General features: G+C 51.3%; 1 protein-coding gene across 1 annotated transcript; it reads left to right on the plus strand.

Annotated features, from left to right (window-relative positions):
* The first annotated feature begins 8,915 nt into the window (after positions 1-8,915).
* Irx1 (iroquois homeobox 1) lies at positions 8,916-14,612 on the plus strand. The gene is made up of 4 exons (XM_057789803.1): positions 8,916-9,434; positions 12,493-13,528; positions 13,807-13,879; positions 14,131-14,612. Exons 1-4 carry the CDS (start codon positions 9,159-9,161, stop codon positions 14,186-14,188), a joined length of 1,443 nt encoding a protein of 480 aa, XP_057645786.1. The 5' UTR covers positions 8,916-9,158; the 3' UTR covers positions 14,189-14,612.
* Positions 14,613-17,836: the final 3,224 nt, after the last annotated feature.

Genomic DNA, 17,836 nt, shown 5'->3' on the forward strand with positions numbered 1-17,836 from the left:
GTTCTTCCAGCTAGGTCCCTCCTCTTAATGTTTCTAGAACTGTCTAATACAGTACTAGCAGCTAGAGACCAATCTTATAGATGAGGTTTCATATTCAAATCATACGAGAAAAGGGAGGAAGGGATGGGGAAGAAGGATGATAAGGCTACATAGCTATACCCTAGGGTGGAAGAGCCAATGATAGGATGGGAAATAATAAAGGGCTACCCGGAGCTGGCATTCAGATGGCAGTGCTGCTGAACTGGGCATTCAGGTAGATGACAACATCAGAAGTGCTCGGAACCCAAAACTGGGAAGGTCCTGCTGCAGGGTAAAGGCCCTTGGATTGGATGGTTCAGGGTAGGAAAGGAAACAAACCCTCATCCTTTCTGTGACTCACAGGCTGCTTCTGGTGCCCCACTGACAATCTGAAGAGGAAGGAGTGCCCTGCATAGCCCTAACAGCGCGCTGGGCAATAGGAAGCTGAGTTTAATGTCCGACCCTGTCCACCCTCCTGCCTTGCAGAATCATTAACTGGTCTCTGTGTGTGGTACTTAATGCCTAATTTAGACACTTAAGTTACTTAGACAACTAATTCATCTTAGCTTCCGTCACAGCACACAATGCTCTCTATTTTTATAGCATTTTCCCACAGGGTTAGAGAATAAATAGATAAAGGAGAATTAAGGAAGAAGGGGTAGGAAGGAAAGGTGATAGGAGTGGAAGGGAATACCAGGCCGTCAGGAGCTGGTGGCAGGTGTGGGGGCAGGCTGGGAAGGAGGGCCCCAGTGAGAGGTCACCTGACCTGCCTGTCCGTTATGGTACACGACCAATCCTACAGAAAATGTCATAGTTCATCCAGATCCTTAACAAGGGAATTTGGACTGCTCTTCAGTATCGAGAGGGAGGGGGAATGGTGTGGGGGGTGGAGAAGAGGAGTGGGGCTAGGGGGAGGAGAGTGGGGGGAGGGGGCAATATTTGGGAGGAGGGGAGGGAAATGGGAAACGGGGAGCAGGTGGAAATTTTAATTAAAAAGAATAAAAATAAAAATTAAAAAAAAAAAAACACTGTCACCCACACAGTGGTCACGTATGTACCGGCAGCGAGGCACAGCTACTGGGGAAGGCAGGAGTGGGCTCGTATTGCTTATACTGGAGTAATTGCTTTGCCAAGCCTAAAGTGCATCCACCTCCTCAGGATCTGTGGACCCAGGCATGTTCTCCTGGGGTCATGATGGCTGTAGGCCATAGGGGCACTCTTTTGTACTTGAGAGGAAACGGGACTGAAATGAAAAAGATTGCTTGGAGATTTCTCTGCCAGAAACGGTGTCACAATAGTGATATGGACATTGCTACAAGAGTCCACTGCATCCAGCATAGCATCCAGAGGTATCAAACTGCGTGTTCTACAGACTAGATGTCTATGAGAAGGGCAGTGAACACTCGTGAAAGGACCCTAGTCTGTCCTGTGGATGTCTGCTGAAAGGTCAAAGGTGTGGAAGATGGGTAGGCAGAGTGTTGGCGATATGATGCATCGATGATGATGGTTCTGGAAAGAAGGGACTTGTAAAAGAATCTGTGGAATTGTGGGACATGGGGTAGAAAGAGCCTTTGCCTATTATGGCTTCCCACTTGGTCATAGGTATGTTATTTCCTTTGAGTCAACTTACTCTTGGAAATGTGTCTGTCAGAAGGCAACACTGTATCCTCTTCTCTTTGTCTCTTGACACTCACAGGGCCTTTCCTTTGGGAGTAGCCAGGGTTGTGTGTACACTGAGATCTCCCAAAACTCAAGGAAGGTTTGGAGGCTCGGAAGCCGGGAGGCTGAGCCACAGCATGTACTTCTTGTGACATTAAAAAACGAAAAAGAAAACTAGAGGAACCCAGACAAGAACTCCAAACTCCAAAAATGATCTGGGCTGATAGTTAAGTGAGAAGGAAGGTTATAGCCAGATAGGTCAAGGACCCTGGGTCGTGCCTGTGTTTAATCTGTAAAACCAACCTTGGAAAAATGCTGGCAGACCACAGATGTTTCCAGGATTTCTCAAAATTTTTCAGATACCCATTAACCTTTAAGATACTAGTTTATTGGACATTTTTGTTCAGCTATTTTCCTCAAAGTCCAGAAAACAGATTATAACCTATTAACCCATGAAGTCTTGTAGGGGCCTTCCTTCATCTGGGCATTGCTAAGCTTTCCGCTGGGTTCTATTTTGTCGGCGTGTGTTTGTCAATAGATGTTGTGAGGGACTTCTAGTATGTCAGCTTTTATCTACAGTGATATAAATGTTTTGGGGATGATATGAAGTCCTATCACTGTTTAGTCTAAATTTCAAACATTTTTGGAAGTGTCAAGCACAAATATGACACTTTGTGCTTCCCACCCTTCCGTTCTGTGAGTATCATTTCCTCTGAGGGCCTGACTAGGAACTCAGCTGTAGATTTGCTCAGATCTGAGAAATGCGCTATCACTGCTCAGCTATTATCTCAAGTCCTCTTCGGTTGTTACTGTCACTTGTTATTTGGAAGGATGTGTGAAGAAGATTCATAAATAAGTCTGCAAGCACATACACATCAGCCTGTTTGTTTGGAAGAAAGATGTTATTGTTGCCAGAATTGAATGTGATTAAGATTATATTATAATAAACCCACTATTGGTTTTTAAAATGCCCATTTCAAAATGTGTGGATATAGTAAAACTCAGAGATTTTCAGAAGAAAAAGAATTTAATAATTATTTATCAATTTACATGACAATGCTACCCACACCTGAGCTTAAAGCATTTGGTGAACAAATCACCCAGGAATATGGCATATGGGTAGTCTCATTTACCCTTTGTTCTTCAGCAAGGCGGTATGCCTTCTCCACAGATACACGTCCCCACCGATTTGTAAATGCTCCTGCTGAAGCTCCTACCTACCACAGACAGAGCAGAAATGGGGAGGTTCTTCAACCCAAGAGGACAGGAGGCAGATACCTCAGGTTCCACAGCCAGACACAGATTGCAGATGGTCCACTAGTCTGTGATTAGAGTCTTTGCACTAGACATTGAATGTCAATGGAAACAATGTTGAATGTCAATGGAAACAGGTTAGCCTTAGTATTTCCTACAGAAGACACCAGCTAGACATTCTCTAGCCTCACTCTTGAAGGAAAGCGGGAATGGTGTAGTTCACAGTTTAGCAACCAAAGGTGGCTCAGGTTGAAGTCTTTCTCCGCCTTGCTTCCATTTCCGTGGTTTGGAATCCACACAACCAAAGGATTTATCACCATCAGGAGAGGCTGGAAATGCACCCTGGAGCCTGGCACTGGGGAGCTCAGGGGGTTTCCTGATGCAATCACATATTCATAACAAATGTGGAACACAAGTGAGTCCTCTCACAGCCAAGACTTGCGTGGAAGGGGGTATGTGCACCACTAAGTACATGGAATGCTTACAGCATAAACTAGATTTACATGATAAAAAGTCAGGGGACATTAATTCACAAAGGTCCCTGTGTACACAGCAGAAGAGAAACGGCCTTTGCACTGACCGAGTGATGCCACTCAACCCTTGGTAGTCCATCCCCCACGTCCCCAGAGCACTCTGTCTGAGCCATCCAAGAACAGCTACAGACCCTGAGAATTAAAGATCAGACCTAAAACTGCAAAGTCCTTGCAGCGAGTTACCAGAGGTTTTGCCTGGTGCTCAGCAAACAAGGTGGTCTGCCTTTTAAACAAATAATTCATTAGGTAATTAAATTCAAGCGAGATTACACTAATTAAATACACACTGCTGCAGAATCATAATTTCTATGTGCCCGAGTTAAAGATGAACAATCTCTTATTCCAGAGAAGGGAAGAGAGAGAGAGAGAGAGAGAAAAAGAGAGAGAGAGAGAGAGAGAGAGAGAGAGAGAGAGAGAGAGAGAGAGAGAGAGCCAGCCTTAAAATAAGGAGGGAGAATGGATTTATACGCTCTTCACATCCTTCATTTCAAGAGGAAAAGACATAAAGAGGTGGGGCTCTTGCCTAGAAATTTCAGCTAATGTTTTTAGCTTTGCTCAGGCTAGGATTAGTGGAATAGCCACCCCACTCACAACCCTCTCCAGCACACCTGGCGGGAGTCAACCACCACCCACCGCTAAAATGCAGACGCAAATGGTGTATCTATTGGTCCTAAAGGAAAGGCCACCCTAGCTCATTTCTGGCCCAATGGATGACCACAGACCTGGAAGGGAATTAGAAGTCTCTTTGTCTAAGGGCCTGCGCTCTGGCCGCCTCCCTCTAATGATATTCTGAGCCTCTGCAGCATCTTCATCCTCCCTGGCGCTCACAGGGCTCAGAAGTCCCACTGGCTTTGATCTGCGATCTCAGCTGCCGGGAGCTGACAGTCTTCTGCCTGGCAGTCCGAGTTTCATTTGTCAGACAAGCGTTTGCTAGCTTAGGGGAGCAGGAAGCAACACCTGTACTGCAAGAATTTACATGGCCTTGCTCTGGGATGGGATTGATTTGGGACGGGTGAAATACAAACACAAACTAATTAAAAACGGCATAATGGAGCCCTACAGGAACACGGCGGGAAAACAAATAAATACAAGCGCAGCTGGTGCTACGATTGCGCTTCTGCCCCTGGGCGACCATCGGGTGACATCAAATTATAAGCCCTGAAAACCTTCATTCACACCGTTGCTGTTGATGGTACTGCAGGCATAATGGGAGTGATCTGGTTAATTAAAGGGAAATTTATAAAATATTTACGTGTGTGCACACACATGCAATCCCCATCATCCGATTCCGGGACACCCATACCCTGTTACTCTGGAGAGATCCACTGAGGTCTAGTCTACTCCTCTACCCTTCGTCCCCTGCTATTTTCATGTCTGGGTTTGCTGGCGCCTGAGAAGCGCTGTGCTCCCTTCTCCAATGGTCCTCAACACAGGCTGCCCCTGCTGGGCTTGGTCCCGCAGGGCTTCCTCTCTGGGCAGGGAATGATCCCTTAGTCCTTTCTTTTTAAGTGTTTCCTCCAAGGTTTCCACGAAGTCACTGGCGCAGACTGGGCTGCTTATTCGGCAGGACTGGCCACATGGCACCTGCCACAATCCCTGCAACTTCCAACCTACAGGGCAACTCGCCAGCGTGCTACTGCTGTGTGTGACTCCTTCGCGGTCATCAAAATATCCAGCTCCGCATATGAACTCTTACTTGGTGCTGCAAGAGAGAGCAGAAGACCCCGCTTGTGGAGGGGAGGGCGGGGCAGGGCTGGGCCATGAGGATACTTGAGGGTTAAGTGTAGTGGTTACAGCTACAACCGTCCTTGAGGTTCTTTGGATTTGATTCACCTGGGACCAATAGATACTTGCCTTAGGATGGTGCTGCAGCCCGGACCTTGCTGGGGAAAGTTGCAAAGTCCTAAGGATACTTAACAAGAGCTGTAAACCAGCCTGAGTAAGTCGGGTGGAGGCTCTCTGCTGTCCAGGTTAGCCCAGTCCTTTATGGGAGACCCGGTGCTGCTGTCCTCATCCCCAGAACTCACAATGGTCGCTTTGAATAACAGAAGTCTGTCACTTGCATCCTCAGCTCTTCTGCTCCCACAATGAAGCCCACAAGCTGTACTGCTCAGCATACCCTGGCAACCAGTGCCTGATGATTTTTGAAGAAACAAAATTGTAAACCAGAATGTTGTTAGCTTGATTAATCTCAATTCCAACTAAATAAATTCCGGGGGAAGGAAAAGAGAGAGGAAACAGGGACTGCTCACCAACAATGAACCCCGGGGAAACAGCACTAAAACCCAACTTTCTCTCCTTTAGAAAAGTATCCCCACAGAACAAGGATTCCATCAAGCTGTAAGATCCACTTAAAAACCAACTTGACCCTAAAGTGACTGTGTGCCCTATAGCAGCCTCCTTACTCCCTCTTCCCTAGAGTACCTGTCTGCCTTGTCCATGGAGGCTCAGTTCTGCCCCAGAAGGGTCAGCCCAAGAACAGTTGACCCAGCCAAGAGTTCCAGTCCCCTGCTTTGTGTTTGTCTCAAGGCTCTGTGGCTTCCAGACCTGATCAGGGACTCCACCATGTTGTAGAGACTCCTGGGTCTGAATGTCTTCTGCTTGCTCTCCCTAACAGCTGCAGGGGTGACTCTCAGAAGGGACTCTTGCCAGAGCCTTCCATCATTATCATCAACTCAGGGAAGACTGCTTGGGGTTTCCTCAGGAAGAGGATATTCCTCATGAAGGGATCCATGGGGTTCTGGTGGGGTGAGCAGGTAAAGTTCAATGACCCCCACAGAAGCCTCCCCCCATTCTGTACTGCTCCATCCTGGGTCCAAGACACAGGGCAAGCAGATGTATCTGATCTGACTTGGACAATTGTTGAGTCCTCTAACAATGGCATTAAAATAAGACCCCTAGAGGATTTCTAGACCTGAAACACTTCTTCCAGCATGCAATAGATGCCATCAAGTTCTTGGCCCTAACTTCTCCACTGTATGTCAAATTTGGAGGGAAAGGGACTTCTTAGCAACCAGAGACAGAAGCTTCTAGCTTCTGCTTGACATCCCATCCAGCTGCAAGGTCTGGGGATTTTATGACTCCTGTGTTTCCCTAGTTGCTGTCTGTACTTCTCTGTTGCTCCCCAGGACTAGGTGCAAGTTTCAGGGTGAGGGGCCAAGGAAAGAAAAGAGGTGACACAGTCTCTTCTAGCACCTTCCGGAACTGACCTTAAGCACAGTGCCTTTCTTGTAGCCCCAGCTATGGTCAACAGCCAAGAATGCACAACAGTCACCTTGCCCATATCTCCCCAAATCAAGTCCACACCCTTGCTGCTGCCACGTCCTAAAGGGAAATTATCAGACATGCCCAACTGGGTCCTCTTGAATTATCTTGTCAAGTTTCCACTCAGTTCTTGTCTTTGGTGCTGGTGACCTACATAGAGCACAGAGAAGCAGCCCTGCTGTGCCAGTGTGGGGAGAGTGAGGACAAAGTACTTCCAGCTCCTTCAAAGCCCCTGGTGCTAGTGGCCCAAGACCTGCCAGTCAGGTGGAAAGCTGTGGGGAGCAAGCTGGTAATCCCTCTGTCAGTACTGGCAGGAATATTTGTTTGGACTGACTTTCCCACCCCAGGCTCTGAGGTCACACCTCAGGTCTTATCTGACCTGTGTTTGCTTGTCATCTGAAATGTGACTCTGGGTTCACAGAGCCAGAACAATGGCCAGATCCTGTCATCACCATGACTTCCCTGCAGAGTTGTGTTTGTGTGCGGAGTATGTGCAAGAGACAGATAGGATTCCAAGATTCTGCTTTGCAGGTGACTGATGAACTAGGAACCAGAAGGAAGCCAGGAGTTTTGCAAGCTGGAGCCCTGGGCAGTCCCTCATGGTTCCCTCCAGTTCAGGTGGTAGTGTGAAGTATGTGGGGACAGGTAAGACCTAAACCAGAGCAGAGCGATGAAGCGCGATTTCCCAGTGGGTAATTCGTAACTACTTTAACTAGCTGTGTTGGGGCTGATTCCAGGCAAGGCTCAGTGTCTGTTCTCAAGACCTGAAAGCAAGGCCTCCCTAATGTAGCAGAAGTTTGGGAATCCGGGTGAGAAGGTGGGCTTTAGCTGGCATCCAGGGTCAGCAGCAGCAGCAGCAGCAGCAGCAGCAGCAGCAGCACAGTAGCAGGTTGGGGCCTGTGGCCAGGCTTGCCTAGATAGCACTGAATTCCCTAAGACTGACCCTGAACCTGCAACCGAAGTTCCATCAGAATGATGTGACACACTGAGGTGTGTGCCACCTCTAGACAGCATTATGCAAACTTACTCTGAGAGTGAAGACAGGTATCTGGACGTTTTTTGTTCTGCACTTTCAAGACCCATCTAGGAAACCCAGCACAGAAGCATCCTGCTGTAGCCGTCCCTCTTGCATGAGAGAGGAAGGCACTTTCAAAGTCTGTACCTAGAACCTAGTGGCCAGGCCCCAGGCAGCCCATAACCGCTGCTTAGCTCCCAAATTAGTCTAGTTCTGATTCTTCCAGCGTCTGAGGTAGGAACTGGGCAGCGGGGACGAGAGGGGGAGTAATTAAGGCCAGGGTCCTGGTGGTTGTTCTGCCCAATGACTGGTCGCAGCTCCTCTTGTACCTGAGCTCCAGACAAGTTTACTCTATGCATCTGCACACCTAGTGGACAAACGCGGGCGCCCAGACCAAGCAGGCTTCTCCAAAGCTGGGGGAGGGTAGTTTATGGCTGCGGGCAATATTCGCCAGTTCTTTTACCTTGAGAGGTCCATCCCCTTTCTCCACTCCTTACCACCTCCCTCTAGGATCCCTCCGCGCAGCGACTTCTCAGCTGGCTTGCCCATTTTCAAAGTTTTTTTTCTTCTTCTCCTATTTGGAGAAACCTACAGAGCGCGGCCACATCCCGCTTCTCCAAGTGCAAGGAGGCCAGCCGTTTCCAGAGGATCTGTTGAAAGGAAGTGGGGCTAAGGGGACAATCCACCCTGCATCCGAGGTGCCACTTCAGCCAAATATGTCCCACGGAGGTGCGGCAGAGCCAGCCATAGAGGAGAGGTTGCTCGCCATAGACTGTCCCTTGGCCTCAGGCCTCTTTCCCTGTCGCCCCAGCTGCAGAAACGCAATCCCAGAGTTGCTTTTGTTAAAAGGGGGTGGGGGGCACAGATCTCAAATGCAAAACCGGGTATCAGACAGCTGTAAACCGGTGTCGACAGGTTGTCAAAAGCCGCGGGGGCTGGTTAGGAAGGAGCCTGAGGCCTCCGGACCAACACCAACAGCCCCGTCCTGGCGTACCCACCAGAGGAGGAGGTGGCCCCGCGGGCGCGGGGCACCACGTGCTCGCCGTGAGGGGCGGGAGCGGCCAGAGAGGGCGGGCTGGAGGCAGGGACGGGGCGGGAGGGGAGCCAGGGGCGGGGCCTGTGCTCAAGGGGATGCCAATCAAAGCATCAACTTCAAATTGTGTCTGAGAGCCCCGCCGCCGAGCGGAGGGCGGCCGCCGCAGTCGGCGCGCGATCTCGGATCCGGGCGCAGCCGGGAGCCGGGCGCCGCCAAAGAGCACAGGGCCCAGGAAGAGCGACCGGCCCTCGCCCCCGGGCCCGCCCGAGCGCCCCCGGCCGGCGGCCCGCAGTCCCCCCCGCGCGTCCCTCCCGATCCCTAGCCGGTCTCCCCGTCCGCACTGTTAGTATTACCCTCCGTCGCCGCCGACCCCGCGGACATGTCCTTTCCGCAGTTGGGCTACCCGCAGTACCTAAGCGCCGCGGGCCCGGGCGCCTACGGTGGAGAGCGCCCTGGGGTGCTGGCTGCGGCCGCGGCTGCTGCGGCCGCCGCCTCGTCGGGCCGGCCGGGGACGGCGGAGCTGGGAGCAGGCACGGGAGCCGCCGCAGTTACCTCAGTGTTGGGCATGTATGCCGCGGCGGGACCTTACGCGGGCGCACCCAACTACAGCGCCTTCCTGCCCTATGCTGCGGACCTGAGCCTCTTCTCGCAGATGGTGAGTGCTCCCGCCTCCCGCGCGTCCTCCCAGCCCGCGCCGGTGGGAGATCACGGCGCTCGGGGACAGCGGGAGCCTCTGGGCCAGCGGGGAAACCGAGGACCCACAGGCAGTTTCTGGGAAAGAAGTGAGAAGGGTCCTGCAGGGGGGATCGGGCGGCGGAGGCCGTGTCCCCCGGGGCACCCAGGAGTGCCCAGAGGCCCAGGCAGTGACCCCCGCGGTCTTGGTAGGCTGAAGACCGGAGCTTGGAAAAGGGTTGCGCGCTAGTGGAGAAAGCCTCAGGAGCAGGCCGGAGACAGTAGCAGGCACCGGAGGTCGGGGGCGAATTCTCCTGGCGCGGGGCCGGTGCGACAGGGCAGGCCTGCTGGGTTCCCGCAGCCTGGGTCGCTTTACCAGCAGAGCCCTGGCCAGGCGGCCGAATTCGCCCGGGCGCTGCTTGAGCTTTCCCTGGGGCCCACGACCTTACTTCTCTCTCTTTGGCAGAGCAGAGATAGTTAGTTGCCCTCGACTTTACCAAAAGGAAGCGGTTAAACATAGCGGAGTCGGTCAAAAACATCCTAACAAACAATAGACATCGGCAGAGCAGAGAGAGGTCTCTTAGTGGCCGGTGTAGGGATCGAAGGGATCGGAGATTTAAGAAACACTAAGTTGACATAAATTCTGGCTTTCGAAACGGCATTTGCCTTTACTTTCGTAAGTTGACAAAGTTTTCATTTCATTTGAACCGAAAGAAAAGCATTTCTCTTCCCGCGTTACATAAGGGAGAATTAAAGAAACAGTGTCCCAGGGCTTAAAATAAATGGTGCCCTCCAATCTCCGCTCCCAGTGGGTGTCAGATGGAGGAGGGGGATGTAAATTTAATTCTCCGCGGGAGCATTGGCCAGTCTATCCTTCCAAACGATCAATTTTCCTTGGTCTGACTGGAAGGTCGGACTGCTTAAACTTGAGGCCGCTGGCAAATTGCGAGGTGGGCGCGGGGTTTTCCAGAGGCGGTCCCTGCCTCCCTGCTATCTTCTGGATAGTGCGGTTTCCGGGAACCCCGAATTATTCCATCTCCGGAAAAACAGACCAGATCAGATCCCCTAAAAGACTGGCCTCCAAGTGTGCAGGAACAACGCTGCGGGCGCGTCCCCCCACCCCCGCCCCGCAACTTTTCTTGTAGTTTAGAGAGAAAGCCTGTTTCTCAGTGGTCAGGCCAGTCGCCTTTCTAATGCGCCCTAACCAGGAAGATTGACCCCCATTTTGTTCGGACAGCCTGGATGCTCTGGGAGCGATGAGAGAGTTACAAGGTACCCTTTCATAAAAAAAAAAAAAAAATCCCCGCAGAGACGATGCCAAAAATTCTCCTTTACCATGGCAACTAAAATACTTTTGAAAAGCGAGTAGTGTATTTTACAATGACGAAGCACAAACGAATTTGGGCCACAGAAGCCTTTTCCGCGTGGGCCTCGATCACTAAACTAATTAGTCGAGGAAATAAAGAAATATGCTTTTATAACTTTCTTAGGATTCTGACTTCGTCTTTGCTAACTTGGCAACTGGATCCTTTTTATAAAAAAAGACGGAAGATGAAAAGTTTTTTTGTTTTTTTCTTTTTTGATATGTGCGTATATGTGATAGTGTGTGTGTGTGTGTGTGTGTACACGCACGTATGTTTAACAGAAATTTTGAATACAGATGTGAGTCATTTGGGAATGTTGCCTGTGTACATGTGGGGGCAAAGAGAGTCTGCTCCCATTGTGGTGAGGTGGGGAAGATCCACAGGAGGTTTTTGTTGTTGTTTAGTTTTGTTTTCACTTTAAACTAAAGGGTAAATAAAATTTGTCCCCTAAGGTGTTTATGTTACCTCCAGGTCTCCTTCCGGGTTCTTGGAGAGTGAGCCTAAACCCAAACCCTCAGTGGTGGCCTAGCTTTCCAATCTTTTGTGATCTGGTATTTGGAACCCAAAAGATAAAATTGTGAGTGAGCGTCTGTCTGGGCAATTTATGGTAATAATGAGGCCTAATGAGGCTGTTAGAAAGATAAAATGTTATTTACCAAAAAACCTGATGGGATAATTTGACTTGCTGTGTTTTACTACTGATGATAAAAAGAATATTGATTGCAAATAAATCATGGCCTCTAAATGCCTCAAACTGTTTGTGTTTGCTCGGGCGCAGATCAAAGTCAAACTTAAGCGATAGATAAAGTAACCGAGAAGAGGCCCAGGAAACTGAACCCATTCCCTCGAGCTGCTGCAGCCTGTGACTCCAGGGCCTGCCGTTAATATTTTACAGGATAAGCTCTCCTTTTGTATTTAAAAAAAAAATGCGTTTTGCCACTGTTGCTGAGAATGATGAGCATTAAAATTTTAAAATTACCTGTCACCGCTACAGACCTCTAAGTGAGAGTGAACCATTATACGCAGAATAATTTGGGAGGCCAAAGGCGGATTGTACTTTCATTTTGAATTAGTAGTGAGTTTTGACTGAAAAACGCCCTGGATGGTTCTTTTGATTGAGTACTTCAGGGTGGGAAGGAGGGGCCCTGCATTCTGGGTGCTTCACTTTGGAGAAACTGTTTCAGCAGCCTACATAAAAGGTTTCCCCCTCCAGCTAGTATAAACTGAACCTGGAAATCTGAATTTTGTGAAGGGTTGGTGTCTGGGACTCAGGTCCTGGGAAGCCCACTGGGAGGGGGCAGGGATTAGCTGTGCTCTAAAATTCAAGGACTTCTTTAAGTTTTTCTAGAGTGAGCAACAGTAAAAAAGCTCTGTTTAGTAGAGATTAAGCGCCAACAATCCATTTTAAGACTCCAACTTCCTTGGCTCTCCAAATAGTGGTGTGTGTGTGTGTGTGTGTGTGTGTGTGTGTGTTTTCCGTTTTTGAGCCCGGTGAATCAGGTGCCCTAGAAGCCCCCAGGGTCCACAGAAGCGTGGATCTTCCTTCCCTCGCTGCTGAAACTCATTTCTCCTCTCTCTTCTCTCCCTCCATTCTCTCTCTCTCTCTCTCTCTCTCTCTCTCTCTCTCTCTCTCTCTCTCTCTCCTCTCTCTTCCCTCTTGGTCTGTGGTTGCTTCAGGGCTCTCAGTATGAACTCAAGGACAACCCAGGGGTGCACCCAGCCACCTTCGCAGCCCACACAACGCCTGCTTATTATCCCTATGGCCAGTTTCAATACGGGGATCCCGGGCGACCTAAAAACGCCACCCGCGAGAGCACCAGCACGTTGAAAGCCTGGCTCAACGAGCACCGCAAGAACCCGTACCCCACCAAGGGAGAGAAGATTATGCTGGCCATCATCACTAAGATGACCCTCACACAGGTCTCCACCTGGTTCGCCAATGCGCGCCGCCGCCTCAAGAAGGAGAACAAGGTGACATGGGGGGCGCGCAGCAAGGACCAGGAAGACGGCGCCCTCTTTGGCAGCGACACAGAGGGCGACCCTGAGAAGACCGAGGACGACGAAGAGATCGACCTGGAGAGCATTGACATCGACCAGATCGACGAGCGTGATGGCGACCAGAGCAATGAAGATGAGGAGGACAAGGCTGAAGTTCCTAGGGCACGCGGAGCCCCTCCCTCCCTAACTCGAGACCAGGGCTCACCGTTGTCGGCCGCTGAGGCACTCAAGTCCCAAGATTCGCCCTTGGGCCTGCCTAAGGAAGTCTCAGAGCCCGGCAGCACGCGCCTGCTGAGTCCTGGCGCCTCGGCGGTCGGCCTGCAGGGCGCGCCGAATAGCAAGCCCAAGATCTGGTCGCTGGCTGAGACAGCCACTAGCCCCGACGGCGTGCCCAAGGCATCTCCACCACCACCCTCCAGCCATCCTAGCCCGCACGGGCCTCCCAGCGGCGCGCCTCTGCAACACCCGGCCTTTCTGCCCAGCCACGGACTGTACACCTGCCACATAGGCAAGTTTTCCAACTGGACCAACGGCGCGTTCCTCGCACAGGGCTCGCTGCTGAACATGCGCTCCTTCCTGGGCGTTGGAGCGCCACACGCCGCACCACAGGGCCCACACCTGCCCGCACCACCACCTCCACAGCCGCCTGTCCAGGTTGCCACAGGGGTGCTCCACGGTGATAAGGCCTCTGCCCGTAGCAGTCCTGCGCTTCCAGGTACCTAGCCAAAAGGTTGCATTCACTTGGTGCCAGACAAGGGATAGTGTCAGTGGTGGTGGGTAGAGGTGACTATTAATGCAAGTAGTTAGGCCTAGGTCTCTCTGGGGTGCCGAGCTGTATCTATGCATGGGCTTGTCCCAGGGAGGGGTAGGGACAGACGTTGGTCGCATGAAATGAGCCTTAGCGAGGAATCTGGGCATAGGGGCCCTTCCAACCGGCTCACCCCACTACCTATACCCCTCTCTTAACCCTGCGCATCTTCTGTTCCCTCGCAGAGAGAGACCTAGTCCCCAGGTCGGATTCGCCCCCACAGCAGTTAAAGTCACCCTTCCAGCCTGTGCGCGACAAGTGAGTGCTTTTTGCTTTTTGCCTTGGGGCAGGATGGAGCAAAGCTGGGGTGGCAGTGAGGGTCCTGTCCTGTAGTCTTAAATGGAGTAATTGGATAGCACTATCCATCTAGCTCGGTCCGTTCTCAGGAGCGGGGAGTCTGATGGGCGGCGGTCTAGCTCCAGTCCCGCTCTGCCTGAAGAAGCCTAGTCGCAGTGGCGCTTGCTATGTCTACTTATTGCTGGTGTCTTCTTGCTGTGTTTCTCATACAGCTCGCTGGCCCCGCAGGAGGGAACGCCTCGGATCCTCGCAGCCCTCCCGTCTGCTTGATTAAGGGTCGCCTTTTACTTTTGCGAGGGAGGGGAGGGGGGAGGGCTTGGGGGAGGGAGAAGACGAGGGAGGAATTAAGACAAATATTTGAGACTTGTGTAAGGTACAAACGTGACAGCGGCGTCAGCGATTCTCACGCGTCGCTCTCGGCAGAAAGGGGCTCATCCCGCCTAAGCGCTCCAGGGGTGGGCAGTCTCTGCCTGCTGCTCGGATTGATTATCCGATTCGGTAAATCTGCACCCTCCACCCGTGTTTGTGTCTCTTTTCTTTGTTTCTTTTTTCCCTCTCCCTTTCTGTATATAGCGTGATTTCAGATTGTAAATAGCGCGTCAGCGAACTTGTTTAAATCATATATTTTTGTCTAATAAACTAAATGAAATAATGCCCACGCTGCTGCAGCTGTTTGTCCCTGTGCTCATGCGTTTTGGGGGGAGGTAAGGGTGTGTGCTATCTTGAAATCCTGGGCAGAGTCCAGGGGCCCATGGTTATGCCGAAGCGGTTCCTTTAAGAGTAGGGCCTTGGAACAGCGTTAACACCAAATAAACTACTTTGTCAGGCATATACAGTCCTTCCGTGGTGGTGGTGGTTGAATTGGTTCATTTTGCTCCTAGGCCAATTTCTTGTTGGCAGTTTAATTCTTTGCCACACTTAGACAAGCATTTATCTGGAGCAGCCTTTCTCTGAATGTAAGTGGGTTCAATTTTAGGCAGTTTACAAAAACGATGTTTTAAAGTGGATCAAAATGGGGGGAAATGAAGAGAATTCCCAATCATACTCCCAAAGGGGAGCTTCGGGCTCGAAATCAATTACTCACTAGTTGTGTGTGCAGTGCGTTTTGGCGGAGGGTCGTTTTCTGGGCAGAGGGATAACTTAATGGAGTATGAAATATTGCTCGCAATGTGTTTATTTACTTGGTTAAATGTAAAGAGGAGAAAACGGAAGGCTCATTAAGATCCTCATAAAGGTGAGCGAGATGGTTTGCGGGTTCTGGCTTTCGGGGTTCCCTGCCCTTGTGATTTAAGATGTGGCAGTGGCATCAGAGAAAGAGGTGCAAGCACCAGGGCGGGCCGCGGGGCGGGGGCTGGGGGGGAAGGGCGGAGTTCTGGTGGGTTGTGAAGCTCCTCTAAACCCGGGTGGGACGATCTGCGACCAACTGAAATCACGAATAAATAGTTCCCTAGATGCCGGAATTGGGCTGGAGGAGGCTGGAAGTGACCTTAACAACGATGTGGGGAGGAACTGGCATCCCGTGCACTTTGAAAACCATGGCTGAGAGTTATGAGTCCAGCCACTCCAGCTTTGCGGCTTCTCGAGCTAGTCCCTTGCAGCATTCTCCAGCAGCGCGGGGAGGATTTGCCAACTCAGAGCCAGGACTTTTGGGACTTTGATGGTTGCGGGCTTCGTGACGAATGTGCAAGCAAACATTAAAACTGCCGAAGGGGGATGCAAACTGCGGGGGCGGAAGGGGGGCGGTGGTGATGATGAGCGGGTTTAGTCTGGAAAGACGAAGTCGTGTAGCCCCTCCCCTGCTAGGGCTCAGCTCTTCCCAGCCGCTAGAGACTTGCTCTTTCCCCAGGCTGCTGGGAAGAGTCTGTGTGTGCACCGCTGGGCTGAGAAGGGGAAGACTTTCATTGCTCCTTGCTTGCCTCGAGAACCAGCAGGCATTTTCATGCGCTGCCACGGCCACATCGCACTCGGGGCATTTTCCCTTTTCTCTTCAATTCTTCCCACCCTTGACCACCAGCTGGTTAAAGATTGGGCTTCTGGAACTTCAGGCTGGAGACAGGCTCAGAGCCGCTGCCCAGGCAAGTGACTATACCGCACGTGCGTTCACGCATCAGTGCGCGGTGGATTCTGGGGTGACAGAGCAGCTGAGGAGCTGGGTAGTCAAGATAGGTGGACCTGGGTCCTATAGATGTCTTCTGCTAAGCTACTGGGAGCTCTGAGGTCTGAATGGACAAGCTCGAGGCGCCCTCTATGGTCCAAAAGCAGAATGGGGCCTTGACCCCTACTGGCGGTGTTTATAAGGTTCCTTGAAACCCTGGGACAGTTGGACAGTTGGGCCTTGGAGCTCCCTGGGCAAGAGCATGGATTTGTAGTGACAAGGCTTAGTGCTTGTTCCTGGGATCAATCATGAGCATGTGTGTGTGTGTGTGTGTGTGTGTGTGTGTGTGTGTTTGTGGTGTGTCTGGGGGCTGTCAGGCCACTGGCATTTAGAGGCAAAAGTGGGCCTTGGATTGTAAGCTGTGTTTTCAGTATCCTGATGGGATTTGCTGAGTCAAAAGCACCTTTTTACAGTCCTCCTTGCAGAGGCTGCATGGAGCCTCCTATCCCTGGACCCTTCACCCCAGAGGCTCTGGAATGGGGGCCCCTTGAAACTGCATCTCTAAAGAAACCTGACCAGCATGCCTTGTGTCTGGAGTGAGGAATGGGGTACCTGGGCACGCTTGTGTGCTGCTCAGAACTTCAAAACAGGCTTGGAGATCCATTTTGGACGACTGCGGGAAGCTGCAGACTGACTCAGGCGAACTCTGCCAGCACAGACAGGTAAGGTTCTTCATGTTCACACCTCCGAATCTGACAATTGCCTAAGTGTCTACACACCATTCTTTTAATTTTTTCCTCCATAAGATATTTGTCATGTGCCAAAATGGCTGAACTAGCAGACTCCCAGCTGCCAGGATGCTAGCAGCACTGGAGTCCATCCCTCTAGAAGGAGAGACTGAGCAGTCTGGCCTCCCCCAAGAACCAGTCTTCCATTGTGGTGGTTCGGGAGGGGGTGGAACCCAGACATCTTTCTCTACTATTGCCAAATGTGAGTTTCCCACCTTGGCTTTTAACATTAGAGCCCCAGAAGCTTCTGGGGAAGTTGTTGCCTATGAGGACACTTCCACCCCACAACCCCCAAGTACCTTCTCCAGAGGCAGCGATTCTGTGATAGGAAATGTGGCCACATGGGCTAGGACTCCCCACAGTACTGGTGGTCTCTGCCTCAGGGAGGAGAGGCCATGCAGTGTTCTGGACAGACTCTTTGCTAATGAGCTTCTTTGGAAGTTTGCTGGAAAACATGAACGGATGAGAAACAGCTCTGGACTAGGGCCTCAAGTTTGAGGGCTTAGGCTAGCCCTCCCAGCCAGGCTCCTGTGGAGTGGGCACCAGCACCCTTGACTGACCTGCTGGAACTTCTGCGGTCTCCCTGCTCCAACCCATCCCTCTCCCCTCTGATCCATTATATAAAAGCACATTTATCTCCCCGCAATATGGAGAATTCATATTCATATCTCCATTATAGCGGTCTGACACTGATTAATGTCATATGGGCCTCGGCTCAGAAGGGTGCCACCCGATGAATCATGTCCTGCCGAGTTTCACTTGTCCTGTGGTCCAGACGTGGGCAGAAAATGCTGAAGGAGAGAGAAAGAGAGGGAGGACAGGTTCAGACACAGCACCTGGGGGTGCCTTGGGTCTGGCTTTGAGTCTGTCTCCCAGATCCTCCAAGTTTCAGGAGTGGAAGCTCAGTGCAACCCCTGACCACTTCTCTCCCTTCCCTCCGGGTGCAGAGAACCCGGAAGTGCTTTGTCTGATAGAGGGGCAAAGACAATGGCTTAGGAGTTCAGAGGCATATAGAACAGGAAATGTATTCCCACT

Source organism: Chionomys nivalis, chromosome 15 (assembly GCF_950005125.1).
Source record: "Chionomys nivalis chromosome 15, mChiNiv1.1, whole genome shotgun sequence".
Taxonomy (NCBI): domain Eukaryota; kingdom Metazoa; phylum Chordata; class Mammalia; order Rodentia; family Cricetidae; genus Chionomys; species Chionomys nivalis.